This window comes from Kogia breviceps, chromosome 16 (assembly GCF_026419965.1).
Source record: "Kogia breviceps isolate mKogBre1 chromosome 16, mKogBre1 haplotype 1, whole genome shotgun sequence".
Classification (NCBI taxonomy): Eukaryota; Metazoa; Chordata; class Mammalia; order Artiodactyla; family Physeteridae; genus Kogia; species Kogia breviceps.
In genome coordinates this window covers 51,653,318-51,668,899 of record NC_081325.1, presented here as the reverse complement: position 1 = coordinate 51,668,899, position 15,582 = coordinate 51,653,318, and the positions used below count along the sequence as shown (strand labels likewise).

The window sequence follows — 15,582 nt, the reverse complement described above, 5'->3', positions numbered from 1 at the left end:
CAGACACCTTGTGGGCGTTCTTGACATCCCTCTTTCCCTCACACTTCACGTCAGTACGTCTTGGCAGCCGTCCTTTTAAAATGTCCTACATGTGACCTTTTCTACCACTCCCGTAATTAACAGTCTAGCCCAAACCATCACACCGACCTGGGTAACTACCTGGATAACTGGATCTTGGGGGAAATAGCTTCCAAACAAGTCTCCCTCCTTTCACTGCTGCTCTCCTACAGTCTGTCCTCCACCGCACAGCCAGAGTGACCTTAGAGAAATGTAAATCGTATCAAGTTCTGCCCTTGCTCACATTCCCCGCAGAGCTTCCCCTTCCCATTCCAGGATAAAATATAAAGTCTTTACTGTGGTGTTTAAACCTCATGTGATCTGACTGCTGTTTACCTTGCCCACCTGTCACCCTTCACTCTTTCTCCTTTCATTCTAGTCACACACACTCTTTCTGCTTTCGTTCCAGTTCAAGGAACTCACCCACCTGGTTCCCGTCTGAACCTTTATCTTACTGTTCTTTTTGCCTGAATACTCTTCTCTCAGCTCAGATCTTTTTTAACACAATTCAGGCCTTTGTTTAAATAGCAGTTCCATCATGATCTTATTTAAAATAACTTTGTGCCCTTATCTGGCTTTATTTTTCTTTGAAGCCCTATTACTCCTTAAAACTATATAGCTCTATATTTACTTTTTTTAACTTAAATGAGCTGTGATCCAGATGTGATTCCTAGAGTTAGATCGTGTTTTACCCACCATGTGAAATGATCTCATGTGTTACTCATGTTATAGGAGTGAATTCGATGGAGATTTACAATCTCAGCTTCTGAGTAAAGCCAATGAAGAAGATAAAAACTGTAGCAGAGCTCTCTCTGTGGTAAGCACTGTTGTTCGAGCTGCAAAAGACCTCTTGCACAGAGCTCTTGCCGTGGATGGTAAGACTTTTCTTTTACTTCCTTAATAGTCATATTTTAGATTCTTTATTCCCCAACTTACGCACAAAGCTACTGAAGAAGAACCATCTTGTAGAATCCCAGAGGGTTTTATTCATTATAGATCTACACATAGACGTACATTAATTTGGGATCAGCCATACTCTCCATACACTAATGCAGAATTTTTTAGAAAGTTCAGAAGTAATTATTTTATACTGTAGTTTTCTTAGTTAGCCCATTAAGAGAAAAACTCTTGGTTAAACTGAGTCTCTGCTTCTTTTAGTAGTCAAAAAAACATTGTGTTTTCTCCTTTAGACCTGTTTTTCTTTCTGTGTGTTCTATTTCTAGCAGTAGTATCACCATTCATCCAAAGGTCTGGGTAATCCCAAACATCTCCCCAGATTCACTTGTCTCACTTGAGTTCTCTAAATTCTTCCACTGGAAGCTCTCCAGTTTGTATTCTCCTCTCTGTCTGTTCTCCCATAGTTCAAGCTGCCATGGTTCAAGCACATGTCCTCTTTTTCATGGGTTGATAACATCCTAATAATCTCCCTGCCACCTTTCCCCAACTCCCCATCTAGTTTTCTAGTCATCTTCCACACTGGCAGCAGAGTCATGCTTACAAAAATTACTGTTAGCTATCACATTTGTTCCTAAATGTAGTTGCACATCAGAATCACCTGAGAAGCTTGCTGAAAATAAAGACTATTTGGTCCATCCAAACTAGGGGTTTAGGCTGAACTAAGAAACGATTGCCCAGCCTACTCTGATGCAACAGCAGATCTAGAAACAAGTATTTGGAAGTAATTGGCCTTCAATATAAAGGTCTTCATAACATAGATTCAACTTATCTTCCCAGCACCATGTTCGTGGAGAAATAATTAGAATGTCCATCAGCAAAGTGCTTTTTCCTTGGAAAAAAAATAGAAGGCAATATAGCTAATAACAGCAGACATTTTTGGAGTACTTAATATGTGCAGGCATTGTTCTAAGCATTTTACGTGTATTAACTCACTGAATCATCACAACATCCAGTGAGGGAAGTATTGTTATCCTGTTTTACAGATGAGTAACCTGCACGCAAAGATTACGTAGTTTGCCTAATGACAAACATAGCTATGTGTTGCACCAAGATTAGTGGTTTAAAATCATGACTGTTACCCTAAGTTCTAATTCTGGCTCTGTCAATTTACAGGTGTATGATTTTGGATAATATACTTAAACGCTGTGTGCCTTGGGTTCCACTTCTAAAAGGGGCGATAATAAAAGTACCTGATTGTAAGGATTAATTGAGATAATGTATGTAAAGCCCTTAGAATAGTGCCAGGTCCTTTATAAGTACTCAATCAATGTCAACTATAATTTTACTCAAGAGACTAGAATACAGGCTTAGTACAGTATATATACATTACAATGAAATTACCTTCTAACTGTAGTTTTAATGCCTTTTTTAGCTGATGACATTCCAGAACTGCTTAGCTCTTCCAGTCTGTTTTCCATGCTGCTTCCCCTTATTATAGCCTACATAGGACCAGTAGCTGCTGCTATTCCCAAGGTGTGTGATTTAATTCTCTAACTTTGAATCTTTTTTGTAAATATAATTTTATTTAGACTTTATATCTTTCCTTTAAAAATACTTTAATATTTGAGGCATCTGGGTTACAGGTAACAAGCAGGTAGACATGTAAATGGTAGAAGTTATTAGTTAAATAACTAATTCTCTGATCTTAGTATTGTTTACTGGATTACCATGCTTATTGGCTTTACATTTGAAGAACTTGGGAATAGGAAGTATATTTTAGAATATGATATGTAAGGAAAGCTCAAGTTCACTGAGATCTTTAAAAGTTACAATGTCGATGCCAAATCTCCATTTTGAATAAAAATAACAATGTTAAAGGATAAGGGTGTTGTAAAATTGTAAAATATTCAAGACATGGAAGAAATAATAAACTACTGATTCTTTGGCATAATTAAATTTGAGTAAAACCTAGTTTACTGCAGGTCCCCAAAAGGCAGAAGGGTTTAAAAATATGGACTAGGCTATATGTAACACCTAAGATAAATTTAAGATATGTCTTTTTTTTTTTCTTTCCATAGAACAGATTTCTCTTTGAACGAAAACTTAGCTAGAAGAAACTCTAAATAGAAATTCCGAATAATAAGTATAACCAACAATTATAGTAATTAATCATTTTAAAGCAACTTTCATACTTATCTCATTTAATCATTTTTTTTTATACTAGGTGGCTGTAGAAGTCTTTGGCCTTGTCCAACAGTTGCTTCCTTCAGTTGCCATTCTGAATCAGAAGTATGCACCCCCTGCATTCAATCCTAATCAGTCAACAGATAGCACCACAGGAAACCAGCCTGAACAAGGCCTCTCTGCCTGTACAACCTCTAATCACTATGCCGTCATAGAGAGCGAGCACCCCTATAAGCCTGCATGTGTGATGCACTACAAGGTGGGCACCAATTCCTAGGGACAGTTTAAACTTAAAACTTGATTTGATGTTCTATACTGATATCTTAAAGGATACTTGGTCTCTGTTCAAGTATAACTTCTATATGTAAATAAAGAGAATCAGCAGGTGGTTAGACACTGTCAAATACACACCAGGGTTTAAGACAGTTTTTACTGTTAAAGAGTTTAGTTTTATAGGGTTTAGGAAAGTTGTCCTCATATCTTTTTGTAAGTACAGGGCCATGTGTAATGGTCAACTGCCAATTATATATTGTAATAGTGGATATCAGCATTAAAATTTAAAAACCACTTTTTTTGAACTGATATTATTTGTACCACAGCCTGAGCTCTGAAAATTTACATACCCAGTGTAGGATTTAAAATACTATACATAATGTTAAAATGTACCTATAAAATATTTATAAGTATAATGTTGTTATTATAGAGTATCCAAAATCCTATTCCTTGCTTTCTAAATTGTGTCACTTAAATTAAGGGAGAGAAAGAAAATTTGTCCACTTAAATTAATTATAAGTTTAAGTTTTATGTGCTTGTAAAATATTCAGCTTTTTATTGTAGAATACGGTAAACATATGAAAGGTCAGCCTAGTACAGTTTACGCCTTTTCTCCATCATCCCAGATTTAGCTGTTATCAACTCTTGGTCAGACCTCTTTCATTTATTCCCCACCCTCTTTGTCCCTTCCACATTCATGGATTTTTCATTATGTATCTCAAAAAGTAAGGACCTGTAAAAAATAACCATGTTATTACCATACTTAAAAAAATGAATAATTCTTTAGGTTATCAAATGTGCACATTTTAAGCTGTTGGAATTAGAATCCAAATAAGATTCATACATTGTGATTGGTTATGTCTCTTAAGTCTCTTTTAATCTGTTGATCCCCCTCCATCTCTCTCTTTTTTGTTTCCTTGAATTTTATTTAAGAAACTGGATTGTGTGTTTTTTTGATAGGATCCTCTTCAGCTTGACTCCGGAGTCCTTTAGACACACCCCTTGTAGTCATTCATAACATCCTCACTCTCTGGTATAAGATGTTATAAGATGTTACAGGCTCTGGTATAAGACGTTATAAGAGCTTACACATTTCCTGCCTCAAATCTGAAGCCCACCGTTTTTTCAAAGTGCTGTGATTCCTTTAAATGGTAATAAGTCTTTAAAAGCCAAAATATGGCACTGGGAATGCTCATTTCTCCTGGGTTGTCATTGTTTCTAGATATTTTTAGTGTATAGAACTAGTACATACACTCACACATAAACCCACATGTATTTATATACACAGGCATATATTATTTGTATATATATTTATGTATGTGTGTGTATTTATGAACAGGCACATCTATGTGTATACGTATTTTTTTAAAGATAAAATACCTCATGGGTTTGTACTGATGATACTCATTCAAAATAAGGACCACAGGATGTTACACCTGAATCGCCTTTCTCGTAAACCGAAAGTTCCTGTTCTCAATGGCACTGGTAATATTAGAATTAGAAAATCACTTAATTATTCATTCACTCTTTGTGTGTGTGTGTGTGTGTGTGTGTGTGTGTGTGTGTGTGTGTGTGTGTGTGTGTTTTGTCTTTTGGGCATATTCCCAATTAGGAAGTACAGAGAAATGACCATGTTTTCAAAGTAAGTGGGTATGGTCAACTACTGTGTTTTAAAGTAAATTGGAATAAGCCCTCTCTCTGTGATTATGCTGCTAACTGGATGTACATTTGGCACCATTTATTTTATTTTATTCTAGATTTTTAGGAATTGCTTTTTAAGTTTTGTTTGATAATAGTTCAATTACATAGTTTTAAGTCAAATCTGTAAAATAAAGTGTATTCAAAGAAATCTAGCTTTTATCTCTGTCCGCTCATTCTGTTCCCTTCTTCCCTGTCATGTCTTCTTCTCAGGTAACATTTCATGTTATTATAATTTTGTAGTTTAGCCTTCCATTATTTCTTTTAATGTAAGCATAGACACACAAATACAAATGCAGATGTGTGTGTGTGTTCATTCCTCATGTTTTTCAACTTTTTATTTTGAAGAATTTCAAACCCATGTAAAAAAGTAATAAGATTTGTGCATTGAACACCCCCAATATGCCCTTCACTTGGCTTTGTTAGTTAACATTTTGCCATGATTGTTCTATTTATCTATATTTATTATTGTCAGACCATTTAAGAGCAGGTTGCAAACATCATGACCCCTCACCTTGTTCCTAAGAACAGTGAAGTTTTCTGTATAACCCTAATGTCCCAATCAAATTTAGGAAATTTAACATTGAAACAGGGTTATTACCACAATAAAGAGTAGTAGTATATCATGTTATAAGCTAAACACTTTGCCTTTTTCCCCAACAATGGTGTTAACAGAATCTTTTTAAACCCAGACCGGGATCCTGTCGGGTTCAAACATTGCATTTAGTTCTCAGGCCTCTTTGATCTCTTTTAATCTGCCGTAGTTCCTCAGCCTTCCTTCGTCTTTTATGACATTTGCATTTTTGAAGAACACAATCAGTGGTTTTGTAAAAATATCCTTTTTATTTGGATGTAATTGTTTTTTAATGATTAGATTCACGTTGTGCATTTCGGGTGGCAACACCACATAAGTGATGTCCTGTTCTCCTCAGCGCATCCCATCAGGAAGTACTTAGTCACTTGATTAAGGTGATAGCTCCACCAAAAGAGCATTTTTTTTTCCCTTTGAAAATGTCTGTGGGTAGATATCTATGGGTTAGAGACTGTGTAAAAAATAACTGTCTTTCAACAAATTTTTAGTATCCATTGGTTATTCTTACCCAAATCATTCATTACTATAAAGACGGTGGCTTTCTAATTCTGTTACTCCTCCCAGCTGGTGTTCTGTTGTAAAGGAGAATTTTCCCATCCCTTCCCCCTTTAAAAATTTATTTATTTATTTATTTTATGTGTTTATATCAATATGGACTCAAAGTTTCTCTTTTTTGCTCAGTGTTATAATCCTTTGCTGTCATTCAGTTTGATGCTCAAATTTTAATTGATTTGGCCAGGGAAAATCTGTTCAAGCTGGATTCTGTGTCTTTTTTCTGTGTTTTCATCAGATTTTGAGCACTTCTTCTTAGTTCTAGTCAACACCATTGAGGTCTTTTCTTTATACCCTTTTCATTTACGTATGCCACTGTGAATAATAAAAATATTGAATACTGTATAAAATTAACAGTTTCTTTGCAAAAATTTTGTCTTTTGTTAATCCCACTGACATTAGGATAACCAAAGTACTTTATTCAGAAGTTGCTTGGGGTAGTTCATTTTATGTATATGCGTAAGTGGGTATATGACCAGTTTAATATAAAGTTAGGCTTATTTGTTTATTTGAACTTAATTTTTATGAGTCTTTTTCCTATCCTAGTTGATTTAATTTTACTTTTAAAATATGTGAAATGTTAATATGGCTCCAGAAATAAAATTATACAAAATAACATACTCAGAATTATAAGTCCTTTTCCTTCTCTGCTTCTCACTTACTCCAGTAAGTATCCTGGTGTATCCTTCCTGCGTTCTTTTTTGGAAAAAATCAGAACGATAGATAGACTGATTTAGTTGTAGTATTATTTTCTGTCTTTATTTTAAAAAGGTAGCACACTATGTATGCTACTTTGTACTTTGCTTTTTAAATTTAACACTGTGTATAGAAATCTCTCCATATCCATTTAAAGAGATCATCCTCATTCCTTTTCTACAGCCTCATAGTTCTCCACTGTAAAGACCTATCATAGCTTATTCAGCCAGTCTTATGTGTGTGAGCATCTGGGGTGTTTTCATTTTTTTGCAGTGAATGACTTTGTGCCTGTGTTTGGAGTTTTTTGTTTGTTTGTTTCCGTATTGTTAGAAGCATGTCTTCAAAGTAAACTCCTAGAAGTGGGATGGCTGTGGGTTAAACAAATATGGAATGAGGAGCCTTGTGCTCGGTAGATCTGGGATTGCTGATTCAGTGGGTGAATGCATATGTAGCTTTGCTAGATGTTGACAGTTCCCTTCCGTAGAAGTTATGTCATTTTTTAAAAAGTATTTTATTTATTTATTTGGTTCCTCGGGGTCCTAGTTGCAGCAGGCAGTCTCCTTAGTTGTGGCATGCAAACTCCTAGTTGCAGCATGCATGCGGGATCCAGCTCCCCGACCAGGGATCGAACCCTGGGCCCCCTGCCCTGGGAGTGTGGAGTCCCACACACTGCGCCACCAGGGAAGTCACAGAAGTTATGTCTTTTTGTGTCCCACCAACAATGTATGAGAGTGCTTGTTTTCTCACAGCCTCCCCAAAAGACTATGTGGTTAAATTTTGGGCCTTTTGCCAATATAGTGGAAGGAATGGTGGGAAAACGGTGTCTCAGTTTAGTTTTAATTTATGTTTATGTTATTATGAACAAAGTTGAGCTTTTTATTTAAATAGAGATTGTAAAAAATCCTCTACTAAAAATATTTGCCATCGTATGAGGTAATTTTTTTTAGATTAATATGATATTTAGGAAATTTCTTAAGGTTTATATCATGTCCTACAACCAGTTCATAGTTTACTACTTGACATGGTCCTACTTAACTGTAATTTGACTACCATTACAGCATTCCTTCTACCATAATGGTGACAGAAGCTTAAAAGTGGCCTTAAGGGCTTCCCTGGTGGTGCAGTGGTTGAGAGTCCGCCTGCCGATGCAGGGGACACGGGTTCGTGCCCCGGTCCAGGAAGATCCCACATGCCGTGGAGCGGCTGGGCCCGTGAGCCATGAGCGGCTGGGCCCGTGAGCCATGGCCGCTGAGCCTGCACGTCCAGAGCCTGTGCTTCGCAACGGGACAGGCCACAACAGTGAGAGGCCCGTGTACTGCAAAAAAAAAAAAAAAAGTGTCCTTAAAAATATATATAATTATGTGCCATCATAATCTCATATATACAGTAAAATTTCAGGTTAGGAAAATATAAAAATCTAGGCTTTTATCAAGTGTATAAGTGTGTGTGTGTTTATATTTATTCTTGTAATATATGAAGTTACAACTTTTTTTGTTAATGAAAAGAAACATTTGTAATGGATACTATGAATGGAAGATAACCTAAAATTGAGTAAAACCTTACATGTTAATAATTTATTAATTTCCATCAATGTATCTTTATATTTTATCTATCAAATTATATTATCAGTTACCAATTTACATTCCTTAAATGCCTGCTGACTGGAGTGGAAAATATATAAACTCTTCCACAGGAGTCAGATAGCTGAATGTTTATGGAAGTTAAGCAGCTTTGTAATTGTTTTTCTAATGATATCAGTGTGTTCTTAAGAACATTAATGCAAATATTAGATAGAAAGCAATAGATATTTCAAGTGAGGAGTCGAGACAGTTGATACTGACCATTAATACCTTGATTTCTGATCACTTAATTCCTTACTTAAAATTTATTTTATGGTATGTTGAAGGCATCATCTTTAAAGTATGATGTCCTGTTTCTAAACTGGATGCTAAAGTCTGATTCATCTTATGCAAGTGACTTCTTGCCTGTTGACCTCAGGTGACATTCCCAGAGTGTGTACGGTGGATGACAATCGAGTTTGACCCTCAGTGTGGTACTGCACAGTCAGAAGATGTTCTCCGCTTGTTGATTCCTGTCAGAACTGTTCAGAATTCAGGATATGGACCGAAATTGACATCTGTTCATGAAAATCTTAATTCCTGGATTGAATTAAAGAAATTTTCAGGATCCTCTGGGTGGCCTACCATGGTTTTAGTGTTGCCAGGTAAGTTATTTTTTTCTTTTTTGTTTTATATGATAAAATATATGCATTTATGATAATTATGTTTAGTAAGGATACATCATTGAAAATGTTTATTTAATTTTTAGAAGAATTTCTTCAAGACCTACTCTGTATCTGGATTGTAGTTGGGTAGTAAAGAAGACTCTCTGGGCATGGGGCATAACATGACCAAGTTTTAAGAAAGAGAATGTTTTGAGGATCTTGTGAGAAGAAATTAGCTTGACAAAAGCAGAGAGTTAATACTGAGGAGTGGCTGTCTGTATAGTTGGGGCCAAACTATAGAAAAAGTGGATAAGGTATTTTATTTTCCCAGTAAGTGCTAAATTTTGAGAAGTTACCAAGGACTTCTTCCTTTCAAGAGAACTGGTGAACCACCGAACCCACTGAGTTATGTGAAGTTATTGTTTTCAAGCTTGAGGGTGTATGTGGCCGGGTGGGTGGAGGCACTTTTGCTATTACAGTCTGTTGTGTTTTTTTTAACCAGTTAACCATAACTACTCTTGTGATCTCTCAAACTAATAGCCAAATTGAATTTAGAAACTTCTTTCTTCTAGTCTGACCTGCCTTGTTTGTTCGTGAAGAAATCAGACAAAGCCAGATTTTAGCCTAGAGAGGATTGCTTACTCTGAAACAGAAGAGGCTATCCTAGGTCACCTTAGTAATTGATGGATAATTGACAATGATCACTTGTGTAACTTAACTTAGGACATGTGATTAAGGAGAATTAGATCATAAAGAAAAATAACAGCTGGCATGGTTCTATTGTTTCTACTGTTGTTTTTAAGCACAGCTTTGTTCAAGTAGATATAGGGACCCCAAAAAAGACTCAGTTTTTTTAGTACCTGATTTGTATTGCTACCTATCTTGAGACAGATAAAAGTAAGGAAATTTTGATAAAGTTGTTTCAGATTTTGAACTCAATGTTAGCTTTTTTCTTAGGAAATGAGGCCCTTTTTTCACTGGAGACTGCATCAGATTATGTGAAAGATGACAAAGCTTCTTTCTATGGTTTCAAATGTTTTGCAATTGGATATGAGTTTAGCCCTGGACCTGATGAGGTGAGAATGAATTATCTTCTCATTCTGTTAAGGAAGATTGTGTTTCTAAGGGCTGCTGTTGACTTAAATTGTGTTTGCTCTCTGTATTCAAGAAGTCTGAAATTTATTTTAAGCTAGAGTGTGTAATTTAAAATATTCTGTAGTTTAATTTTGTGCAGTGGTCTGGCTTTGCTACTTTTAATATGTGAAGAGAATGGAGTCTGTGCAACATGACCCAGCCTGTAAAGACTTAGTATAGTTGTGCCTGTTCCAAACCTGCTCTGGTAGCTATACCTTTCTAAGTAAATTATAGAACCTAATTTCACCATGGGACTAACTTAGTATCTCTTCTAAAGGTTTCAAATCGTACAATAAAAAAAAAGTCAAGGTGAAAGACTGATCATGTTCCTTCAAAGTAATGAATGAAAAATTCTTTGGACAATGAACCTGTAGGTCTGAAACTTACAACCAGCATGAGACATAATATTAAGTCTCTTACACTCTTAATTAACCATTAGCTCCTAACATATGCTTCCTTTTAGTTTCAAATATTACACTTGAATGCAAGTCACATTTTTTTGATAATCCACATCATCTTTCAAAAATTTCATCTTCCAAACATTTTTTAAAGCATCTGATTTTGTTTTTGCAATTCTCTAGGGAGTCATTCAGTTGGAAAAAGAACTAGCCAATCTTGGTGGGGTTTGTGCAGCAGCTTTGATGAAAAAGGATCTAGCACTTCCTATTGGTAAGTGTGGTCAAGTACTAGGTATTTGTTTATGATTTAAAAAAAATTTTAAGAATAGAATATGTTCATCACGGAACATTCTGAAAATAGATGAGCAAAATGAACTCAGTAGTCACATACATTCATGAGCAACTGCTTAATACACTGGTTGTTTGGGTTTTTTAAATGGAGACTGAAGAGTATCTCTCTAGTTTTTTTATTCACACACATATATGCATACAAGCACTTTCTTATGTACATACATCCCATGTGCCAGGCCCTGGGTTAAGCACTGGAAATAGAGTATTAAACCAAAAGCTTGAGATATCGCTCAGAAATCCTAGTGGACATATCAAATAGGCGATTGGATGCTTATTGTCTGGAGCTCAGGGGACAAGTCAATAGAAATGTCATTTGGACGTAGTTGGCATTTAAAGACCGTATGAAAGAACCATATGAAAGATGAGCTAGGAAGAGAACGCAAATGAGAAAGAGAAAATAGCCAAGGGTCAAAGCTGGGACTTGTCAAAATTTCAAAGACCGATGGAACAGGAGGAAGAGCTGCAGAAAAGACTGAAGCAGCAGCCAATGAGGTAGTTGTAAAACCTCAGGAGAGTGGGTATTGGTGGGGTTTTTTGATGAAAATTAGAAATCAATTAAAATTTGTCATTGGGTTAAACTTGTTGGCTATTTATATACTCAAGAAGAAATATATATATATATATATATATATATATCAGTAAAATGAGAGAAGTATAAGGACTTTTAGAGTGGGGTGAGAGAATGGAAAGTCAGGAGGGGGAGTCAGGTTGAACGTAGATGGCTCTTTAGAAGAGTTTTCATGTGATGCACAACAGAGAAATGAGGCAATGGCCAAAGAGTACCTATTTCTAGGATACAGAATTGTGTGATACATGAGTTGATTTATTATCAGAATTGTAAAGATGAAAATAAGGCTTAAAATATTTACTAATTCCATGATGTTTATCCGTGGTCAAACATTTTATTTTTACAGTAGTTGGGAATAAAAGGCATTATTATTTATTATTGTATTTCCCCAGTTCTCACCTCCAAAAGTCCATCTGTATCTCCTCCCTCTGGGGCTACCCTTACCACTTTATTCTTTCTTTCCTCCCTTCTCTTTCTTTACTCCTTTCTTCCTTATCTAATCCTTTTCCTCTTCCTGCTCCCTTCCACCCTTCTCTGTTCCCTTGTTCCTGCTTCATGTTGACACATGATGAGGAAATGAGACAGTGAGACATCTGTGTTCTATTCATATGAGGGAAAATGGCACAGCCTCTTTGAAGGAGATCTGTCAACAGCTATTCAAATTTTACATGCATGTAGCTTTTGATGTAGCAATTTTTTATGCATACTTGCACAAATGCTCAAAAAAAGGTATGTTGTAAGATAGATTAATATAGCAGTATTTGTGATTATAAAACCTAGAAGCAACCAAAATGCCTGTCAGTTGGGAACTGGTTCAATAAGCAATGGTTAAGTCCATACAGTAGGAATGTATGCAGCCTGTTAAAAAGCAGCAACAAAGAAGTAGACTTCGTTGTGTCCTGGCCAAGGAAGATGTCCAAGTTATATTAGTTAAGAATAACAAGCTGCAGAAGAGGGTCCCATTTTTGTGAACATTATATTGTAAGTATGTAAATATATGTGTATGTACCCACATGTGTGTATGTTGACACATATGTACATACACATTATTTGCACACAAAATTTCTAGAATAATACGTAAGAAACTGTTGACACTTTATCTTTGGAAGGGAGTGGTAGCAGAATTTTTCATTCTACACTTCTGCATACTTTGAATATTTCCCTTTGAATATGTATTACTTTCGTAGTAATATTTTATGAATTAATTAAACTATCAAAGAAAATTCAATAAATAAAATATATTCTACATCACTCAGTAAAGTAGAAAATGGCTAGAGAATACAGTCACTATCTTACATTTTCCTTTAAGTAACTGTTGTTTAGTAAAGGTAAAGCTCTTCTACAATATAACCAAACTAGAAAGGCTCGGATTCTGAAAATTTAGTTCCCTCATTTTTCTTTTTTTTTTTTTGGTCAAAAAGTAAATACGCTAAAGTCAAAAATACACATTTGTGTACATAAATATCGTATATATCTTTTGAAAATCACTTGATGGTTGCTTTTTGAGTATTGTCTTGAGAATTACAGCTTAAAAATAGCATTTGAAAATTTAAACCACTGAGATTTATTCAGAACGATAATAGTTCTCTTCAATTTGGAATATCAAATTTGTGGGAAAGATGTCATGAATGCAAAAGACTAAAAAGATAAACTAAGGATGAATATATTTTAGTAAACCTTTTCATTTACACAACAGGTAATGAATTAGAGGAAGACCTTGAAATTCTTGAAGAGGCTGCATTACAGGTATTGTCCTGATAATTGTAAGGGTAAACTTTGTACATTAATTTTAAGCAGAATTTTCACTCAGATCAACCTTATTTTTCTTGAACATAGCACTCATTCATGAAGTATTTCATTCCATAATTGGCAGTTATAGAGATAAATAACTCGTAATTTCTCCCCTTGACGGGAAAGACCCACCACATGAGCCCTTGTTGTACTGTGTGGTGGGTGTTAACTCTGGAGTGAGACGAAAGCCCTGCTGGAGGAAGAAGAGCTACCAAATGCCAAGGGTCCAGGGGAAGGCTTTGCCCAGCGGTGGACATTTAAATTGGATCTTGAAAGAAGTTTTATTGACCAGTTAGAAAAAGAGGAAAAAAGCTGTTAGTAATGGTAATTTAAATAACATCTGTAGAGGACATTATAGTTTACCATGTCTTTGACATTATCTGTCTATTTCTGCAATTACACTTTGAGGTCAGTATTTTCTCTTGTATCTTAAAATTACAATAGCTTCAGTTCATAGACGTTTTGTGATTTGTCTAAGAATTCAGCTAACTGGGAGAGAACGTCTAATATCCAGATCTTCTAATATTAATACTTAGAGTTAGTGGTTTACATTTTATTTATTTTCTGAAATGAATTGATCACAGCAGTAATAATAAAAACAAACATTTATTTGATCTTAACTTTATCACTTACTATTCCAAACACTTTTCATATTTTTAACTCATTTAGTCCTCACAGCAACCCTATGAATTAGAGACTCTTATTTATAGATAAGGGAACTGAGGCACAAAGAACTTAAGTAACTGGCCCAGAATCACACAGCTAGTAAGCAGCTGGGCTAGAATTTGACCTCTGGCAGTTTGGTGACAAAGTCCATGATCTTGATCACTGTGCTCTAATCATAGGGAGCCATGGTGTCCTCAATAATGTTAAGAAACATCTGTGTCTTGAAAACCCACCAGCTTTTGTGTTTTTTTCTTTTAAAAAAGGTAAATCTCTGTATCTTAAGATACAAAAATAAAACTTAAACAATATTTAATAAGCATACTATGTGTCAGATAACATTCTAGCTAAGGAACATCATCAAGTAGCTCATATTATCATTACAGGGATTATTATGGCTTATAGAATGTCATTTAGGCCAGATATAAAGAGGTCTTTATCGTACCACTGTACAGAGAAAAGTGATTTCCCAAATTACCCACCATTTTGGCATGTAAGGTCGTCACTGTGATGGTCTAACGCCTACTGCTTGTTAGGCAGATGGTGGGCATTTAAATGTGTTATTTAATGTAAAATTTATAATAACCACAGAAGAGATATCATTTGATCACCAGTTTGTACATTTCACTGATTCAGGAATGGTCGGTAACTTGTTAGCTCAAGAGCACACAGCAATAACTTGTCCAGAGTCAGGATTTGACCTCAAGTCTATTTGACATTAAAAATTACGGCTTTGAAATTGCATGGCTTATAGAATGCAGAAGTTACTTGTGGTAGAAATTGATAGAAAAGGAAATATAATCCTTCTCTATGAAAAATATTGTTTTGAAATTTATTATATGGTCATTAAAATTTTTCTAGAGTTTTAGCCCTTAAAGCAAGTCTTTCCAAAATATAAGACTTGCTTCTCATATAGGTGAGAACTAAAATTTCAGTTTTATCTGCCTTTTTTTCTTAACTTTAATAAGGCTTACACAGGCTAATGCAGTGTATGTGCAGCCGCACAGTCAGACTTCCATCTACTTTTTGCCCAAGTCAAGACCTCAGTACACACCTGCCCAAGAGAACAGACACAACGTACCCAGGATAGCTACCAGTAATGGAGACACAAAAAGAGGGAGACCTTTACAGCTGTCTTCAAAAGGGAGCCCTGGCCCTGACAAAGAGGGATGTGGCACATGTAGAAAGCTAGAGTGGGAGGAGATGCACCATTGCATCTAGCATGCAGATCTCTCATAAATCACTTCTTTTTTTGTGGGAAGAAAGACACTGGAAATATTATCCCAAGTTTTTCCCTTCTGAAAGTTTTCTACTTTATAGGCTAAAGGAGCACTGGGGCATGAGAAGAAAATTATTTCCCCCAAAAGGCCTATCTAAAACTAGATGCAAATACAAAAAAGTTCATGTAATTAAAGTTTTATATTTTAAAATATACAAATGTCAGATAGCCTTATCCACCAGAGGGCAGACAGCAGAATCAAGAAGAACTACAGTCCTGAGCCTG

The 15,582-nt window shown here is 35.5% G+C and overlaps 1 protein-coding gene across 15 annotated transcripts in view; it reads left to right on the top strand.

Annotated features, from left to right (window-relative positions):
• MYCBP2 (MYC binding protein 2) overlaps positions 1 to 15,582 on the top strand; it is a 266,407-nt gene that overhangs the window by 145,780 nt on the left and 105,045 nt on the right. For all 15 annotated transcript variants that reach the window (XM_067016840.1, XM_067016846.1, XM_067016845.1 and 12 more), the window contains 7 exons: positions 790 to 932; positions 2,387 to 2,487; positions 3,179 to 3,397; positions 8,948 to 9,173; positions 10,131 to 10,249; positions 10,889 to 10,976; positions 13,321 to 13,370. In XM_067016840.1, the coding sequence (XP_066872941.1) occupies positions 790 to 932; positions 2,387 to 2,487; positions 3,179 to 3,397; positions 8,948 to 9,173; positions 10,131 to 10,249; positions 10,889 to 10,976; positions 13,321 to 13,370 (946 nt within the window). The remainder of the gene's footprint in view (positions 1 to 789; positions 933 to 2,386; positions 2,488 to 3,178; positions 3,398 to 8,947; positions 9,174 to 10,130; positions 10,250 to 10,888; positions 10,977 to 13,320; positions 13,371 to 15,582) is intronic.